Here is a 19,141-nt window from a genome sequence, read left to right as displayed (position 1 = left end):
ACGCTGCAGGGTCGCCTGTCGCGACTGCTGCTGGCATACAGATCTCGTCCGCACTCACTGACTGGGATCCCCCCTGCGCAACTGTTGATGCAAAGGACTTTAAAAACAAGGCTCTCATTAATCCTCTCAGACATGCACAAAATCGTTGAGGCAAAGCGCCGTAAGCTGACTGAGTACCATGACAGAAATTCGAGGGAGAGATGGAATGAGATAGGGGACAAAGTGTTTGTACTAAACTATGGCAGGGGTCCCAAATGGCTTGCAGGGACAGTAACAGGCAAGGAAGGAAACAGGCTACTGGTAGTACAAATGGACAATGGCAAGACCTGCCGGAGGCATGTAGACCAAGTCAAAAGCAGATTTACCAACAACACTGCAGAACCAGAGACAGATTATAATGTGGAACTCACACCACACCTGGTGGACAGACAGAGGGAACAACCTGAGGAAAGGGCAATCCCAACAGACAGCCCAGGCGAGTCAACAACAGTCACACCAATCGAAACAGACAGCCGAGGCGAGATACCAGCAACCACACCCAAAGAAAAACAGATACCAAGGCAAACAACTGAACCACAACTCAGACGCTCCACGCGAGAGCGTAGACCACCTGAGAGACTGAACCTATAAAGAAAATAAGACCTTGGGGGAGGGTGATGTCATGTATCTTACATTATTATATATAACTGTATCCTAACATGCTATACATGACTGTAATAAGATATGACCTGTAACCACCAGCATACCTTACCACTGCAAGAGACAGGTATATAAGGACAGGTCTCAGGCAAGTGCAGCATTCCAGAGCTGTGAAATAAAGGTGCAGGTCCAGAGTGACCTTGACTTCACTACATGCCTCGTGTACATCTGTACTGAGGGGACAGGACTTTACATCAGAGAATTGTGAACCTGTGGAATTCTCTACCACGGAAAGTTGTTGAGGCCAGTTCATTAGATATATTCAAAAGGGAGTTAGATGTGACCCTTACGGCTAAAGGGATAAAGGGGTATGAAGAGAAAGCAGGAGTGGAGTACTGAAGCTGCATGATCAGCCATGATTATATTGAAAGGTGGTGCAGGCTCGAATGGCCTACTCCTGCACCTATTTTCTGTGTTTTTATGTTCCCAGGGTTGATTTCATCCTTAAAACAGTGCTGTGATTTTTTTTGTCCTCATAAGTCAAGGTTTATTTTAATGCAGAATGTATATTCAACCTAAAAACCATCTAAGAACAGTACTACATTTTCCCCAAAGCTGCCAGTAATGAGCTGTCAGTAATAAGTTGCCAGTAATGAGCTCCCAGTAGTGCAAACTGCAGCAGAAACAGCACTGAGTAACCCAAAGGCAGGCTGCATTAAAATGGCTCTCATCATGACGTGCTGGTGATTTCTGTAAAGCTGAGTAGAACTCTGTTTTGAAAAATGAATCCCAAGCAAAAATGTTGAGCAGAACAAGTTTTAAAATCCTGAGATTTTGGAGGTTAGTGTTACGAACAGATTTGTGCTGCTCGCCAGTTTTTAATGATCCACCCCATTGTTGATGTGCCTTTGATCTCAGTAAGTACCTATTTTATCTTTCTTCTTGTGCCAGCAAGACAATTCACACCGCTTTCTATTGTAGGTCTATCCAACCAAAATAATACAAATTTATGTTTCGTTTTGATCATTGGCGCTCTTGTTCTTTTTTATGTGTGACTGTATAAAAAACTGCAGCAGATTGTGCCTACTTCAGGAGATGGGTTTAAGAAACTTGCTGGGGATGGATCTGAGAAAAGCAGAGTCCACTTTGTGTTTAAACACATCGATGAAGGCGGGTCGGGTGGTGCAGTGGGCCAGATATTGGCCTTTCAGCTTGGAACTTGGACTTGAATCTAACCCAGACTGATGGAATGAAATTCTCCTGTGTGTGCTGTGCTGGCTTTAAGGAATAAGTTTGGACAAGCTGAACCCAGTTCTTACTCAATGCATGCACAACTTGGTAGTCTTATTGAGAGAGACCATACGATGATTGGCTTGGGAGTGCCTGGTGCTGATATTCGGTGCATGAAATGGAAAATGTTCCATTCCCCAGCACCGAAAGTATATGGGCTAGAACCCCCACTTTTTTGCATGCTTAACGCCCATTTCACCGCTGAAATAACGTATAACGCCCATATAGCGCCTATTTTGCACAAAATGGAAACTGACGGTCTTTTTGAGGAGACTTATCACTGAGCGTTATTTTCCCAATGGGCTTAACGCCGAGAAAAAATATTACCGCCCGCCCACTTTTTGGGGACGGAATCAGCAGAATGGGCGAATTCAACGCCCATATTATTGCCCAGCGTTACTCTTCTCATGGAATTAACGCCGAGATTCAATAATAAAGCCCGCCGACTGTTTTTTGTCGTAAAGAGCATATTTACCCAAACTAGTGGCCATGGAGATCGCCCACAGTCAATTTCACCACCTCGCACACCTATCGTCCAGAATATCACCGCTTAAAAAAATGCCCACAAAAAGTGGAACTAACCGGGACGGACGCCAGCAGTGTGGCTGGCATTTGTTAAATCCCACTCTTACATGAGGAGCTGATATCGCAAAGATTTGCCTGAAAGAGCGCTGATGTGAGTGACAACGCTGACACACTGCTGTGTGTGTGCAGCTCAGACATCAATGGTGCCCATCAACTTGGTGCCAGTTAAAGTTTCCGTTGATTGATGTTAAGTTGTATTTAACCCTTTCATGGTAAGGAATCACCAGTGTGTAATGGTCCAGCTATCTGAGACAATGCGCAACAAGGTTATGTTCAATGACAAAAGTTTAATTGCAACATTGGTCTGAAATCATAAGTATCACAGCCAATAACACCCAACCCCCGCCAAACCCAACTTTTCTCATCAATCACATGTTCAACATGTCCACCAACACAGAATACAAAGGCAAAGCAGGAGCTTGGTCCCCAGCCCCCATACATTGCAACAAATTGCATACACCCAGATGGAGATATAACACAGCCATCACCTGCACACATGCACCTCACTTTACTTCCCCTCTCTTCTCCTTCTCCCCACCTCTGCCCCTTCCCCTCCTTACTCCACGGCGCCTGACCGAGGAGCTCCTCAGGCGCTGCCGCATTGGGGGGATAAAGGCAGATGCAGTGGTAGCACGGGTACGGGAGCGGGGGATGCCAAGGGTGCAACATTCTCTGATGCAGAAGCAGGATCTTGGTCCTTGCTCTCATCTGTCATTTGCAGTGGTGGTGCGGAACCTAGTGACATGCTCGGGGAGCACTGGGAGGCCTGTGGCAGCAGTGTTCCTGGCTATCGCATCCAGGGACTCTGCCATGTGCGGAATGTACTCAGTCATGGTGGCCAGGTGTTGGGATATGCCCCCCAATGCCTCGATGAACTGGTTACCAATGTCTACAGTCCTCCTGGACAGCTGTACCATCTCTTCGCTGTCATGTCGTGCTTGTGGAACAGACCTACCGTGTCCACGAGGCCTCTGTAGGGTCGACACTGGGGATAAATGGGGTGCCCTGTGGAGAGGTGCTTGGAGCCGGCACCTCCAGAGTGGAGGCGGAAATGACCGGAGGACCACTAGATAGCCTTGGGGTGGAATGGAGCGTGGCGGTGCAGGTTCTTCGAAGTCCACGCTCTCATCCATCGAGAATAGACCCAGCGGATTGACGGGCGAGAATCGGAGCTCCTCAGCACCAGATGTAGTTGGATCGTCTGCCGACTCCTGCCCCACGCCCCCACCTTCTAGCCTCAGTGGTCTTGCCTGGGGCCATGCTGCTGGCTGAACTACAAAATACAAATGAGGTTATTACAGGAGAAGGGGGTGCTAGGGTGACAAGGTGAGTCCAGTGCTACACACAGCATATGTACGACAAAAGCACCACTGCCATCAAAATCATCGCAGACATCACATTTCATGACCATCAACACATTGTGCATTGCAATGATTTTCATGAGGTGAGAATTATTTATTTAAGACTTTTAGAAATCATCTATCATATATGATTGTTCGGATATGAGTTGGTGTGGCACCTATTGACTTTAGATCATGCAATAGTGTAAGCTTTACTCATGTGGCATCACTTCAAGGTCTGCAGATGAGACCGTGGCTGTCCGGGGTGCTTCCCCACGAGTGCGAGCACTCGCTCCTCCATCTCAGTGAAGTCACTGGGGACTGTTGGCCCCCCCACCCGTTTGCCTCTGCTCGGACCTCATCATCGATAGATTCTTCTGTAAAAGCTACCAGGACGACATGGCATGAGATCATTGCGTGATATCATTGCTAGGTATTGTCACAGACACTGATACAACACATAACCAACAGATGTAATCATGATTATTATGATTATCATTCTTTACCTAAAGACGTACACCATGACCGCAGGCTTTGAGTAGAACATTCCCGGTAAAAGTGCAAGACCTCACATCTGCTGATAGTCACTCATGACTGTTAGAAATCAAGTTATATAAAAACATAAGTACATGTAAATCAATGTAATACTTACTCTTGTGGATCCCACAAGATCATTCCATCGTTTGCGGCATTGGTTGTCCTCACGCATCTCGTTGGTCGCCGACGAGACCACCTCTGCTATCTCGGTTCATATCCTCTGGTAAGCCTTTGGAGTGGACTTCCCACGCCCTCCCTGTGTCAAATCACCTCAGCGTGACTCGACCTCCTGCAGGAGGGAGGCATTTGGCCTCGTCCGATAACTTCCTGGCTCTTTTGCGGCCTCCAATGTGCTCCTCTTCCACCGCACTGCTCTCTCCAGCGTCAGTCTGCACAGCATACTGTGATGTCGTCTCCTCTCTCTCGATTATAGGGCAAATTCGGTCAAATATGTGGCTGGTAATAGCTAATTTTTGTTTGCCTACTTGCTGAGAAGCTCTAAAGTCTCCCTCCTTCCTCCCAAAGCAGCCACACCACACCCAGCCACGCCTTCAGTCCCTCTGAGCTCCCTCTCTCTCTGTCTCCTCTTCTGCGCATGTCATGGTGACCCTTGACCTCCAGAATCACAGGAATCGAACGTTGCCATGCCATTGCTAAGGCCGGGCACACTTTACAGCAGAAGGTCAAAAAAATTTAACGCTACCGCCCATTTGATATCTCTCATGGTAACGCCCATTTTCAAAAATGTAAACTAGATGTTTTGAGAATGGGCGAGAAGCCGGCAATCTGAAAACCCTTTTTTAACGCCCACGCCAGAAATAACGCCCATTATTGGGCGCTAACCACAAAAGTGGGGGTTCTAGCCCCATGAGTTCTGTGTGAGACTGTGGCTTTGCTTTGAAGCATAAGAGATTTTTTTTAGTGTTTGTTTTTATGCCCATCCCACTGCAGATACATTGGGTGGAACTGCCCACTATGTAAAGACATCTTCACTCGATACAGATATTTAAATGTGACCTTTTATGTCTTTGTTGTTCCTTTGTGCAGGAGTCGAACGACCAGTGTGGTATAATTTATTCCAGTCCCGAGCCTTATGGAATTATTGAGCCCTGCTCCACTGTGGAGGTTCCTTTATTAGTAGAAGCACAGTGTCTTGGACATCAGGAAACAGAAGTATCTATTGCCATATTTGGCAAAAGTCAACATCCTCTTGTGAGTTTTTTCTGGAAATGACATAAATTTAAATGTGTTGATCTTGAGTAGAGGTGTGGTATGTGGTTCTGTATCTGCTCGCTATCCATTAACTGTATACATATGTACGGACAGGATTGCTCACGATGGCACAGCCAGAAACCATGCAATGACGGTACATGGCTTTGCCAAAGTGTTTTCCAACAGATGTGGTGGGCGAAGGTGCTGAATCTAGATACTTCGCCACAACTGAGGAGGCAGATCAGCAAGCAAAGTTGGTTGGGAGCCACAGCAAGTGGAGGAAATCACATAACATTAGTAAATGTTTTATAACTTAATCCAGCCCCTCTGTGTTATTGCCGTGTAACACCTTCCTCTGTATCTGGTGCCCCAACTGTATGTCATCCACTTTTATTTCCCATCTCTTGTGAGGATGCTGACACTTGCTGGGGCACGGATCCATGACCACCAGCAGCACTTCTCAATTGAATGGCCATTGTGTTGAGCCTTGCCGGTGAGTACCTGCAGGCTCCTCAACCATGGAGGGCATCACAATTAAGTCTGGTCCTGCTCTCACCTGAAGGCTTCACACATGTACTTTCCAGCAAGGGCTGCTGGAGAGCAATTAAGAATACATTTTTAATCTCGCTCTCCCTGAGGTTAAATGATACTCCCTGGCTGAGATCACAGAAGGTGGATGAGTTTGGAATCCTCAGCTCTGTGTTGCTCAGTGCTACAGCATTTGTACATCTGCCCACTAAGCCAATGGGAGAACCCAATCAATGAATGCAAATTGAAATAACTGTTGCAGGAGAACAAGGCCGACAGATCTCCCATGTTAATGTTGCAGAACATTTATCTGAGAATTGTTTATTTTAATTGCTGTCTTTTCCTTATATGGAGATTGAAATTTTTTTTCTTTATTCGTTCAAGGGATGTAGGCATCACTGGCAAGGCAAACACTTATAGCCCATCCCTAATTGTCCTTGAGAAGCTAGTGGTGAGCCACCTTCTTGAACCGCTGCAGTCTGTGTGGTGAAGGTTCTCCCACAGTGCTGTTAGGGAGGGAGTTCGAAGATTTTTACCCAGCGACGATGAAGGAACAGCCGATATATTTTTCAAGTCAGGATGGTCTGTGACTGGAGGGGAACTTGGAGGTGGTGGTTTTCCCATGCACCTGCTGCTCTTGTCCTTCTAGGTGGTAGAGGTCACGGGTTTGGGAGGTGCTGCCGAAGAAGCCTTGGTGAGTTGCTGCAGTGCGTCTTATAGATGGTACACACTGCAGCCACGGTACGCTGGTGGTGGATGGGGTGCCCATCAAGCGGGCTGCTTTGTCCTGGATAGCGTCGAGCTTCTTGAGTGTTGTTGGAGCTGCACTCATCCAGGCAAGTGGAGAGTATTCCATCACACTCCTGACTTGTGCTGTTACTGTACGTTATTCCACTGTGTCAAAAGGAAATCTGAAATAAAAACAGAAATACTCAGCAGATCAGGCAGTATCTGTGGAGAGACAAACAGAATTAACGTTTCAGGTCGATGACCTTTCATCAGAGACGTTAACTTTTTCTCTCTCCACAGATGCTGCCTGACCTACTGAGTACTTTCAGCATTTTCTGCTATTCCATTGTGTGCCGTGACCTAAGGTAGTGGGTTTCCATGAGAGTTCTGGTTAGTAATTTCGAACTGATTTCTGCTACTTAGATGATGAGATATTAAAAAGCTTCTGAAATCTGAAAAAGGGTCAGGGATTTCCCTGAAACTACTCCTTTTCTCACATAGGTTGTCAAATAACAGGTTTTTGATATGTTTATAATTAAGATAACTTTGGCCGGAATTTTGTTTCGGGAGGCAGGTTGGGGATGATTTTACCGGCAGGGCCTAATTTGAATGTGAGGCCTCGGATTCCTGCTGCAGCCAGCCAGCTTGAGAAGCCGGCTGACTGCAGGCGGGGAGGTCTCAGTTGCGATGGGTCGGTCCGGTGGGGAGATGGTCATCTGGGGGCGGTGGGGGGGGGAGGGGAGAGAGAGGATCGGCGGTGGTTGGCAATCATGAGGGGGTGGGAGAGAGGATCGGCATTGGTGGACAATCGGGGGGGTGGGGGAGAGAGAGGGTTGCGGGGAAGGGAGAAAGAGTAGCGGTGGTGGTGGACAATCGGGAGGTGGGGGGGGTGGGGGAAGAGAAGGTCAGCGGAGAGGGAGAGTATCGACGGTGGTAGACAATCGGGGGGTGGGGGAAGAGAGGGTCAGGGGTGAGGGAGAGAGAGTATCAGCAGTGGTGGACAATCGGAGGGTGGTGGGGGGAGAGGGTCGGGGGGTGAGGGAGAGAGAGTATCAGCAGTGGTGGACAATCGGAGGGTGGTGGGGGGAGAGGGTCGGGGGGTGAGGGAGAGAGAGGATCAGCTGTGGTGGACAATTGGGAGGGGGTAGGCAATCGGGAGGGTGGGTGGGGAGAGAGAATCAGGCGGTTGCATGATTGGCAGGGGATGGTTGGGGATCAGCAAGGTTGGGCATCGGCAGACAAGTGGGGATCACCGGGGGCAGAGGATCGGCAGGGGAGCCTGAGGATCGTGACCGGCCTCATCATTATCGTTGGGCGGAGGCCTGGTGATCAGGGGGGAACCCTGGGAATGTGACTGGAGGCCTCATGGGGGGGAGGGGGTAGCCTAGGCCACTTACCTCCTGGATGCAGCAATTCCCGCCTTTGATAATGTTAAGCTCATAATAAAGAAATGCAGCTGAGTACTGTAGACAATGAGTAAATGTGACCTTAGCTCCTTTATTCAGACTCCAGAGTGCTGGTACAGCATGGGAGGCCTGTTTATATACAGTGCTCCCAAGGGATGCTGGGATCCCTTGGGACCCCAACAAGTAAGCCCTCTAGTGGCGGTATGATACAGGTTGCCTCGGGTTGCATACATAACATCACTCCCTCCCAAAGTCAATAGTGCACTTATTTACAGGGAGAGCCGATCTGGGGCTTTTTGCTCCCTGGTCGATTGTCTCGGTACAAATGCAGGTGTGGGTGAGTTGGTTGGTTCTTTGCTGGGCTGCTGGGCAGCTGGCCTTGCCGAGCTGCTGGGGATGATGAGTTCAGTTTTGTGGTCAACCATGATGTCAGTTGTCACTTGTGTATGTGTCAGAGGGTCAAAGGACATCAGGCAGGCCGTGCGTGGCGAACATGGTTCGTAGGCTTTCGATGATGGCAGTGGACGTGCTTACAGACATTATTACACAGTCAATCCATTTTGAATAAGCATCCACAACAACCAAAAACATTTTGCCTAGAAATGGGCCGACAAAGTCAACGTGGATCCTAGACCACGGTTTGGATGGCCATGACCACAAACTTAGCGGTGCCTCTCTGGGTGCATTGCTCAGTTGAGAGCAAGTGTTGCACTGGCATACGCATGACTCTAAATCTGAGTCTATGCCGGGCCACCACACATGGGATCTGGCTATAGCTTTCATCATTACTATGTCTGGGTGGGTACTGTGTTGGTCGCGTATAAACATTTCTCTGCCTTAGGCAAAACCACGCGATTACCTCACAAAAGACAGTCCGCCTGTGTGGACATTTTGTCTTTGCGCCGCTGGAACAGCTCAATCTCTTCATGCATCTCTGCTGGGACGCTGGATCAGCTCCCCTGGAGGACACAGTTTTTTTACAAGGGACAGTAAAAGATCCTGGCTGGTCCAGGTCCTGATCTGGCGGGCGTAATGGGTGACTTTTTATTTTCGAATGCATCCATCACCAAGAGTAAGTCTGCAGGCTGTGCCATTTCCACCCCGGTGGTGGGTAATGGTAGCCGACTGAGAGCATCAGTGCAGTTCTCTCTGTGCCTGGTCTGTGGCGGATTACATAGTTGTATGCAGACAACGTGAGCGCCCATCTTTGGACGCGGGCAGAGGCATTGGTATTAATTCCTTTGCTCTCTGAGAATAGCGACATGAGCGGCTTATGCTCAGTTTCTAACTCAAACGAAGGGGCATTTTTTTCACCCTGTAAACGGATGCCAGAGCTGCTTTGTCAATCATGATGTAGGCGCTTTCGGCCTTGGATAAACTCCTGGACGCATAGGCGACCGGTTGCAGTGTTCCCGATTCGTTAGCTTATTGTTTCACACACCCGACCCCGTATGAAGATGCATCGCAAGCTAGCACTAAACATTTACATGGGTTATACAGAACAAGCAGTTTGTTGAAACATAACAGATTTCTGGCTTTCTCAAAAGCAGCCTCTTGTGATTTCCCCCATACCCAATCATCTCCCTTGCGCAGTAGCACATGTAGGGGTTCTAGCAAGGTGCTTAACCCGGGTAGGAAATTACCGAAATAGTTGAGGAGTCCCAGGAACGACCGCAGCTCCATCACATTCTGTGCTCTCGGCGCGCTCTTGATGGCCTCCATCTTGGCGTCAGTGGATCTGATGCCGTCTGCCACGATTCTTCTCCCTAAGAACTTTGTTGTGTATCTATAAAGCATGCACTCCCATATTCCGCCACCAGGGAGCGCATCCCCTGAAGTCCCAAGGGATCCCAGCATCCCTTGGGAGCACTGTATATAAGTCAGCCCCTAAGGCCTGTTCCTCACTTTGGAGTGTCTTAATAAAGACTGAGGTCACTGTTACTTTAACCTCCCTGTGTGCAGTCATATCTGGTTAGGAACACAATAACTGGCGACGAGTATACGAATCCAACGCAAAGATGCAGCAAACTGTGGGCATCCTGGAGAAGTTCTCGGAGGGGGAGGACTGGGAAGCCTATGTCGAACGGCTAGACCAGTACTTTGTAGCCAACGAGCTGGACGGAGAAGGAAGTGCTGCAAAAAGGAGAGCGGTCCTCCTCACGGTCTGCGGGGCACCGACCAACAGCCTCATGAAGAATCTTCTGGCCCCGGTGAAACCCACAGATAAGTCGTATGAGAAGCTGTGTACACTGGTTCGGGAGCATCTTAACCCGAAGGAGAGCGTGCTGATGGCGAGGTATCGGTTCTACATGTGCCAGCGATCTGAAGGTCAGGAAGTGGCGAGCTACATCGCTGAGCTAAGGCGGCTTCCAGGACAATGTGAGTTTGATGGCTACCTAGAGCAAATGCTCAGAGACTTTTTTGTACTGGGCATTGGCCACAAGACCATCCTACGAAAACTTTTGACAGTAGAGACACCGACCCTCAGTAAGGCCATTGCGATAGCACAGGCGTTTATGTCCACCAGTGATAACACCAAACAAATCTCTCAGCACACAAGTACTAGCAATGTTCATAAATTAACAGGAACTGTGTTTGCGAGCAGAAATGTACAGGGCAGAAACCACGAGTCTGCAACTGCCAGCAGGCCTCAGGTGACACAGATGACTCAGAGTCCGCAGCAAAGGATGAATGCAAGGCAATTCACACCTTTTTGGTGTTGTGGAGGCTTCCATTCAGCCTATTCATGCCACTTCAAAGGGTATGTTTGCAAAAGCTGTGGAACAATGGGGCACCTCCAACGAGCTTTCAGATGAGCTGCAAGCTCTGCAAAACCTGCTAACCACCACGTGGCGGAGGAAGATCGGCCCATGGTGGATCAAAGCAATTTCGAGCCTCAGAGCGAGGAGGCAGATGCTGAAGTACACAGGGTGCACACATTTTCGACGAAATGTCCACCTGTAATGCTAAATGTAAAATTGAATGGCTTACCCATAGCCATGGAACTGGATACTGGCGCAAGCCAATCCATCATGAGTAAAAAGATGTTGGAGAGACTGTGGTGCAACAAGGCACTCAGACCTGCCCTGAGCCCCATCCACACGAAACTGAGAACGTACACCAAAGAGCTCATCACTGTCCTGAGCAGTACCATGGTCAAGGTCACCTACGAGGGCACGGTGCATGAACTGCCACTATGGATTGTCCCGGGCGATGGCCTCACACTGCTTGGAAGGAGCTGGCTGGGCAAAATCCGCTGGAACTGGGATGAGATCCGAGCGCTATCACATGTCGATGAGGCCTCATGTACCCAGGTTCTTAACAAATTTCCTTCCCTTTTTGAGCCAGGCATTGGAAACTTTTCCGGGGCGAAGGTGCGGATCCACTTGGTCCCAGAGGCACGACCAATTCACCACAAGGCACGAGCGGTACCTCAAATGATGAGGGAGAGAGTGGAAATCGAGCTGGACAGGCTGCAACGTGGGGGCATCATCTCCCCAGTGGAATTCAGCGAGTGGGCCAGCCCGATTGTTCCAGTACTCAAAAGTGATGGCACGGTCAGGATTTGCGACGATTATTATTGCATTAATTTCCTCTTTAACCAGCAATGCCACCCCGCCTCCTTTTCCTTTCTGTCTATCCTTCCTAAATGTTGAATACCCCTGGATGTTGAGTTCCCAGCCTTGGTCACCCTGGAGCCATGTCTCCGTGATGCTAACTACATCGTACCCATTAACTGCTTTCTGCGCAGTTAATTCATCCACCTTATTCCGAATACTCCTCGCATTGAGGCATAGAGCCTTCATGCTTGTCTTTTTAACACACTTTGCCCCTTTAGAATTTTGCTGTAATGTGCCCATTTTTGCTTTTTGCCTTGGGTTTCTCTGCCCTCCACTTTTACTATTCTCCTTTCTATCTTTTGCCTCTGTCTCCCTTTTATTTCCCTCTGCCTCCCTGCATAGGTTCCCATCCCACTGCCATATTAGTTTAACTCCTCCCCAACAGCACTAGCAAACACTCCCCCTAGGTCATTGGTTCCGGTCCTACCCAGGTGCAGAACGTCCGGTTTGCACTGGTCCCACCTCCCCCAGAACCTGTTCCAATGTCTCAGGAATTTGAATCCCTCCCTTTTGCACCACTCCTCAAACCACGTATTCATCTGAGCTATCCTGCGATTCCTACTCTGACTAGCACGTGGCACTGGTAGCAATCCTGAGATTACTACTTTTGAGGTCCTACTTTTTAATTTAGCTCCTAGCTCCCTAAATTCGTCTTGAAGGACCTCATCCCGTTTTTTACCGACATAGTTGGTACCTATATGCACTACGACAACTGGCTGTTCACCCTCCCTTTTCAGAATGTCCTGCACCCGCTCCGAGACATCCTTGATCCTTGCACCAGGGAGGCAACATACCATCCTGGAGTCCCGGTTGCGGCCGCAGAAACGCATATCTATTCCCCTTACAATTGAATCCCCTATCTGTCTTCATGAAGGAAGACACAAATAACCTTCCGAAGGTACTAGGGGACAGTGAATCTAGTGAAAAGGTGGAACTGAAGGATATCCTTATTCGGCGGGAAATTGTGTTGGGGAAATTGATGGGATTGAAGGCCGATAAATCCCCAGGGCCTGATAGTCTGCATCCCAGAGTGCTCAAGGAAGTGGCCCGAGAAATAGTAGATGCATTGGTGATCATTTTTCAACAGTCTATTGACTCTGGATCAGTTCCCATGGACTGGAGGGTAGCTAATGTAACACCACTTTTTAAAAAAGGAGGGAGAGAGAAAACGGGTAATTATAGACCGGTTAGCTTGACATCAGTGGGGAAAATGTTGGAATCGATCATAAAGGACGAAATAGCAGCGCATTTGGAAAGCGGTGACAGGATCGGAGCAAGTCAGCATGGATTTATGAAAGGGAAATCATGCTTGACGAATCTTCTGAAATTTTTTGAGGATGTACCTCGCAGACTGGACAAGGGAGAACTAGTGGATGTGCTGTATTTGGACTTTCAGGAGGCTTTTGACAAGGTACCGCACAAGAGATTGTTGTGCAAAGTCAAAGCACATAGTATTGGGGGTAATATACTGGCGTGGATAGAGAACTCGTTGGCAGACAGGAAGCAGAGAGTCGGGATAAACGGGTCCTTTTCAGAACCGCAGGCAGTGACTAGTGGAGTACCGCAGGGCTCAGTGCTGGGACCCCAGCTCTTTACAATATACATTAACGATTTGGATGAAGGAATAAAGTGTAATATCTCCAAGTTTGCAGATGACACTAAACTGGGTGGCGGTGTGAGCTGCGAGGAGGACGCTAAGAGGCTGCAGGGTGACTTGGACAGGTTAGGTGAGTAGGCAAATGCATGGCAGATGCAGTATAATGTGGATAAATGTGAGGTTATCCATTTTGGGGGCAAAAACACGAAGGCAGAATATTATCTGAATGGCGGCAGACTAGGAAAACGGGAAGTGCAACGAGACCTGGGTGTCATGGTTCATCAGTCACTGAAAGTGGGCACGCAGGTACAGCAGGCGGTGAAGAAGGCAAATGGTATGTTGGCCTTCATAGCTAGGGGTTATGAATATAGAAGCAGGGAGGTCTTACTACAGTTGTACAGGGCCTAAGTGAGGCCTCACCTGGAATATTGTGTTCAGTTTTGGTCTCCTAGTCTGAGGAAGGACGTTCTTGCTATTGGGGGAGTGCAGCTAAAGTTGACCAGACTGATTCCAGGGATGGCTGGGCTGTCATATGAGGAGAGACTGGATCAACTGGGCCTTTATTCACTGGAGTTTAGAAGGATGAGAGGGGATCTCATAGAAACATAAGATTCTGATGGGACTGGAGAGGTTAGATGCGGGAAGAATGTTCCAGATGATGGGGAAGTCCAGAACCAGGGGACATAGTCTTAGGATAAGGGGTAGGCCATTTAGGACTGAGATGAGGAGAAACTTCTTCACTCAGAGAGTTGTTAACCTGTGGAATTTTCTGCTGCAGAGAATTGTTGATGCCAGTTCACTGGATATATTCAAGAGGGAGTTAGATATGGCCCTTACGGTTAAGGGGATCAAGGGGTATGGAGAGAAAGCAGGAAAGGGGTACTGAAGGAATGATCAGCCATGATCTTATTGAATGGTGGTGCAGGCTCGAAGGGCCGAATGGCCTACTCCTGCACCTATTTTTCTATGTTTCTATCACTATCGCTCTCTCACTCTTTTTCCTGCCCTCCTGTGCAGCAGAGCCACCCACGGTGCCATGAACTTGGCTGCCTTCCCCTGATGAGTCATCCCCCTCAACAGTACCCAAAGCGGTGTATCTGTTTCCGCAAAGGACTCCTGCACTATCTTCCTTCCACTGCTCTTCCTGTTGGTCACCCATTCCCTATCTGGCTGTGTACCCTTTACCTGCGGTGTGACCAACTCACTAAACGTGCTATTCACCATCAATCAAGCCGTTCCAGCGGCGAAAGGACGAGTGTCCATTCAGGCAGACTGCCTGTTGTGGGGTAACCGCATAGTGCTACCCAAAAAGGGCAGGGAGACGTTCATCTCGGATCTCCACAGCACACACCTGGGTATAGTAATGATGAAAGCAATAGCCAGATCCCACGTGTGGTGGCCTGGTATCAACTCTGACTTAGAGTCCTGTGTACGGCAATGCCGCGTGTGTGCTCAGTTGAGCAACGCGCCCAGAGAAGCACCACTAAGTTTGTGGTCCTGGCCCTCCAGACCATGGTCGAGGATCCATGTCGACTATGCGGGCCTGTTTCTCGGTAAAGTGTTCCTGGTGGTGGTGGATGTTTTTTCAAAATGAATTGAATGTGAAATAATGTCGGGAAGCACCGCCACCGCCACCATTGAAAGCCTGAGGGCCATGTTTGCCACCCACGGCCTGCCTGACATACTGGTCAGTGACAACGGGCCATGTTTCACCAGTGCCGAATTTAAAGAATCCATGACCCGCAATGGGATCAAACATGTCACCTCGGCCCCGTTTAAACCAGCCTCCAATGGGCAGGCAGAGTGGGCAGTACAAACAATCAAACAGAGCCTTAAACGAGTCACAGAAGGCTCCTCCAAACCCGCCTGTCCCGAGTACTGCTCAGCTAACGCTCGAGACCCCACTCGCTCACAGGGGTGCCCCTGGCAGGGCTACTCATGAAAAGTACACTTAAAACCAGACTCTCGCTGGTTCACCCCAACCTGCATGATCAGGTAGAGAGCAGGTGGCAGCAACAAAACGTAAACAATGGTCGTGCCACTGTGTCATGGGAAATTGATCTGAATGACCCTGTGTATATGCTAAACTATGGACATGGTCCCAAGTGGATCGCGAGCATGGTGATAGCTAAAGAAGGGAATAGGGTGTTTGTAGTCAAACTAGACAATGGACAAATTTGCGGAAAGCACCTGGACCAAACGAGGCTGCAGTTCACAGACTGTCCTGAAAAGCCCACAGCAGACACCACCTTTTTCGAGCCCACAACACACACCCAAAGGATCAACGACACCACACCGGACCAGGAAATTGAACACATTACACCCAACAGTTCAGCAAGGCCAGGCTCACCCAGCAGCCCTGCAGGGCCAACAACACGCCAGCCCAGCGAGGGCACAGCTAACACACCAGAACAGACATTTGTACCGAGGCGGTCCACCAGGGAAAGAAAGGCTCCCGACCGCCTCACCTTGTAAATAGTTTTCACTTTGACTTTGGTGGGGAGTGATGTTGTGTATCTGTAAAGCATGCACTCCCATATTCTGCCACCAGGGAACGCATCCCCTGAAGTCCCAAGGCATGCCAGCATCCCTTGGGAGCACTATATATAAGCCGGCCAAAGGCCTGTTCCTCACTCTGGAGTGTCTTAATAAAGACTGAGATCACTGTTACTTTAACCTCCCTGTGTGCAGTCTCACCTGGTTAGGAACACAATAAACTCAACCTCTGGGGCCAGGAAAATGCATTTCGAGCATTTGAACCTGAGTCCCATGCGATTAAGCCGACTTCAAACCTTTTCCAGGTTCTGCAAGTGTTCGATGGTGTACCGACCTGTGATCAATATGTCGTCCTGGAAAACTACGTTGCGGGGAATCGACCTTAGCAGCCTCTCCATGTTCCTTTAGAATATTGCCACGGTAAATCGAATCCCAAATGGGCATCTATTGTAGATGATCAGATCTTTGTGCATGTTGATGCAGGTGAGGCCTTTCGAAGATTCCGCCAGCTCCTGTGTCATGTAGGCCGAGGTCAGGTCCAACTTGGTGAATGTCTGTCCTCCAGCCAGGGTCACAAATAGGTCGTCTGCCTTGGGTAGCGGGTACTGGTCCTGTAGCGAAAAACGGTTAATCGTTACTTCATAGTCCCCACAAATTCTGACCGTGCCGTCGCCTTTGAGAACCGGAACAATCGGACTGGCCCACTCGTTGAACTCCACCGGTGCGATGATGCCTTCTCGCTGCAGCCTGTCCAGCTCAATTTCTCTCGCATCATATATGGCACCACCCGTGCTTTGTGGTGGATGGGTCGTGTACTGTGAACCAAGTGGATCCGCACCTTTGCCCCCGCAGATGCCTGGCTCAAACAACGATGGGAACTTGCTCAGAACCTGGGCACATGAGACGTCGTCAACGGACGAGAACGCTCGGATGTCATCCCAGTTCCAGTGGATTTTTCCCAGCCAGCTTCTGCCGAACAGTGTGGGGCCATCTCCTGGTACAATCCATAGTGGGAGTTCATGCACTGCTCCATCATAGGAGATATTTACTGCTGCGCTGTCAACAACAGGGATCAGCTCTTTAATGTAAGTTCTTAGCTTGGTTTGAATGGGGCTAAGCTTGGGCCTGTGTACCTTGTTACACCACAGCCTGTCGAAGGTCTTTTTGCTCATGATAGACTGACTTGCACCCGTGTCCAGTTCCATGGATACTGGAATTCCCATCCAGTTTTAGCATGATTGGTGGACATTTTGTAGTGAAGGTGTGTACCCGGAACACTTCTGCCACCTCGGTTCGAGTCTCTAGTTCAGCCTGATCCACCATGGATCGATCCTCCTCTGCAAGGTGGTGGTTTGTAGGGCTTGCAGCTTGTCTGCACATTCGCTGGAGGTGTCCCATTGTTTCACAGCCTTTGCACAAATGTAGGTCCCTTGTAGTCAGAATCATGTGAATTTATAATGGGGAACAAAAAAATGGTAGACCAATTGAAGAAATACTTTGGTTCTGTCTTCACTAAGGAAGATACAAATAACCTTCTGGAAATACTAGGGGACCGAGGGTCTAGCGAGAAGGAGGAACTGAAGGAAATCCTTATTAGTCAGGAAATTGTGTAAGGAAAATTGATGGGATTGAAGGCCGATAAACCCCAGGGACTGATAGTCTGCATCCCAGAGTACTTAAGGAAGTGGCTCTCGAAATAATGGATGCATTGGTGGTCATTTTCCAACATTCTATAGACTCTGGATCAGTTCCTATGAATTGGAGGGTAGCTAATGTAACACCACTTTTTAAAAAAGGAGGAAGAGAGAAAACAGGGAATTATAGACCGGTTAGCCTGGGGAAAATGTTGGAATCAATTATTAAGGATCTAATAGCAACACATTTGGAAAGCAGTGACCGGATCGGTCCAAGTCAGCATGGATTTATGAAAGGGAAATCATGCTTGACAAATCTTCTCGAATTTTTTGAGGATGTAAATAGTAGAGTGGACAAGGGCGAACCAGTGGATGTGGTGTATTTAGACTTTCAAAAGGCTTTTGACAAGGTCCCACACAAGAGATTAGTGTGCAAAATTAAAGCACATGGTATTGGGCGTAATGTATTGACGTGGATAGAGAACTGGTTGGCAGACAGGAAGCAAAGAGTAAGAATAAACTGGTCCTTTTCAGAATGGCAGGCAGTGACTAGTGGGTTACCACAAGGTTGAATGCTGGGACCTCAGCTATTTACAATATACATTAATGATTTAGATAAAGGAATTGAAAATTGAATGTAATATCTCCAAGTGTGCCGATGACACTAAGTTGGGTGGCAATGTAAGCTGTGAGGAGGATGCTAAGAGGCTGCAGGGTGACTTGGGACAGGTTAGGTGAGCAGGCAAATGCATGGGAGATGCAGTATAATGTAGATAAATGTGAGGCTATCCACTTTGGTGGTAAAAACAGGAAGGCAGAATATACTCTGAATGGTGACAGTTTCGGAAAAGGGAAGATGCAACGAGACCTGGGTGTCATGGTACATTGAAAGTTGGCATGCAGGTACAGCAGGCGGTGAAGAAGGCAAATGGCATGTTGGCCTTCATAGTGAGAGGATTTGAGCATAGGAGCAGGGAGGTCAAACTGCAGTTGTACAGGACCTTGGTGAGGCCACACCTTGAATATTGTGTACAGTTTTAGTCTCCTAATCTGAGGAAGGACATTCTTGCTACTGAGGGAGTGCAGCAAAGGTTCACCAGACTGATTCCTGGGATGGCAGGACTGATATATGAAGAAAGACTGGATCGACTAGGCTTATATTCACTGGAATTTTAGAAGAATGAGAGCAGATCTCATAGGAACATATAAAATTCTAGTGGGATTGGACAGGTTAGATGCAGGAAGAATGTTCCCGATGTTGGGGAAGTCCAGAACCAGGGGTCACAGTCTAAGGATAAGGGGTAAGCCATTTAGGACTGAGATGAGGAGAAACTTCTTCACTCAGAGTTGTGAACCTGTGGAATTCTCTACCACACATAGTTGTTGAGGCCAGTTCGTTAGATATATTCAAAAGGGAGTTAGATAAGGCCCTTATGGCTAAAGGGATCAAGGTGTATGGAGAGAAAGCACGAATGGGGTACTGAAGTTGCATGATCAGTCCTGATCATATTGAATGGTGGGACAGGCT

The 19,141-nt window shown here is 48.5% G+C and overlaps 1 protein-coding gene across 1 annotated transcript in view; it reads left to right on the top strand.

Moving 5' to 3' along the window:
• The window catches only part of hydin (HYDIN axonemal central pair apparatus protein), a 1,725,340-nt gene that overhangs the window by 655,347 nt on the left and 1,050,852 nt on the right, over window positions 1-19,141 (top strand). The window contains 1 exon segment of the mRNA XM_070897728.1: window positions 5,439-5,603. Within this exon segment, the coding sequence (XP_070753829.1) occupies window positions 5,439-5,603 (165 nt within the window).

The sequence above is a fragment of the Pristiophorus japonicus genome, chromosome 13 (assembly GCF_044704955.1).
Source record: "Pristiophorus japonicus isolate sPriJap1 chromosome 13, sPriJap1.hap1, whole genome shotgun sequence".
In the NCBI taxonomy this organism is placed as follows: Eukaryota; Metazoa; Chordata; class Chondrichthyes; family Pristiophoridae; genus Pristiophorus; species Pristiophorus japonicus.
The sequence above is the reverse complement of the archived record's forward strand: the minus strand, read 5'-3'. Positions and strand labels throughout refer to the sequence as shown.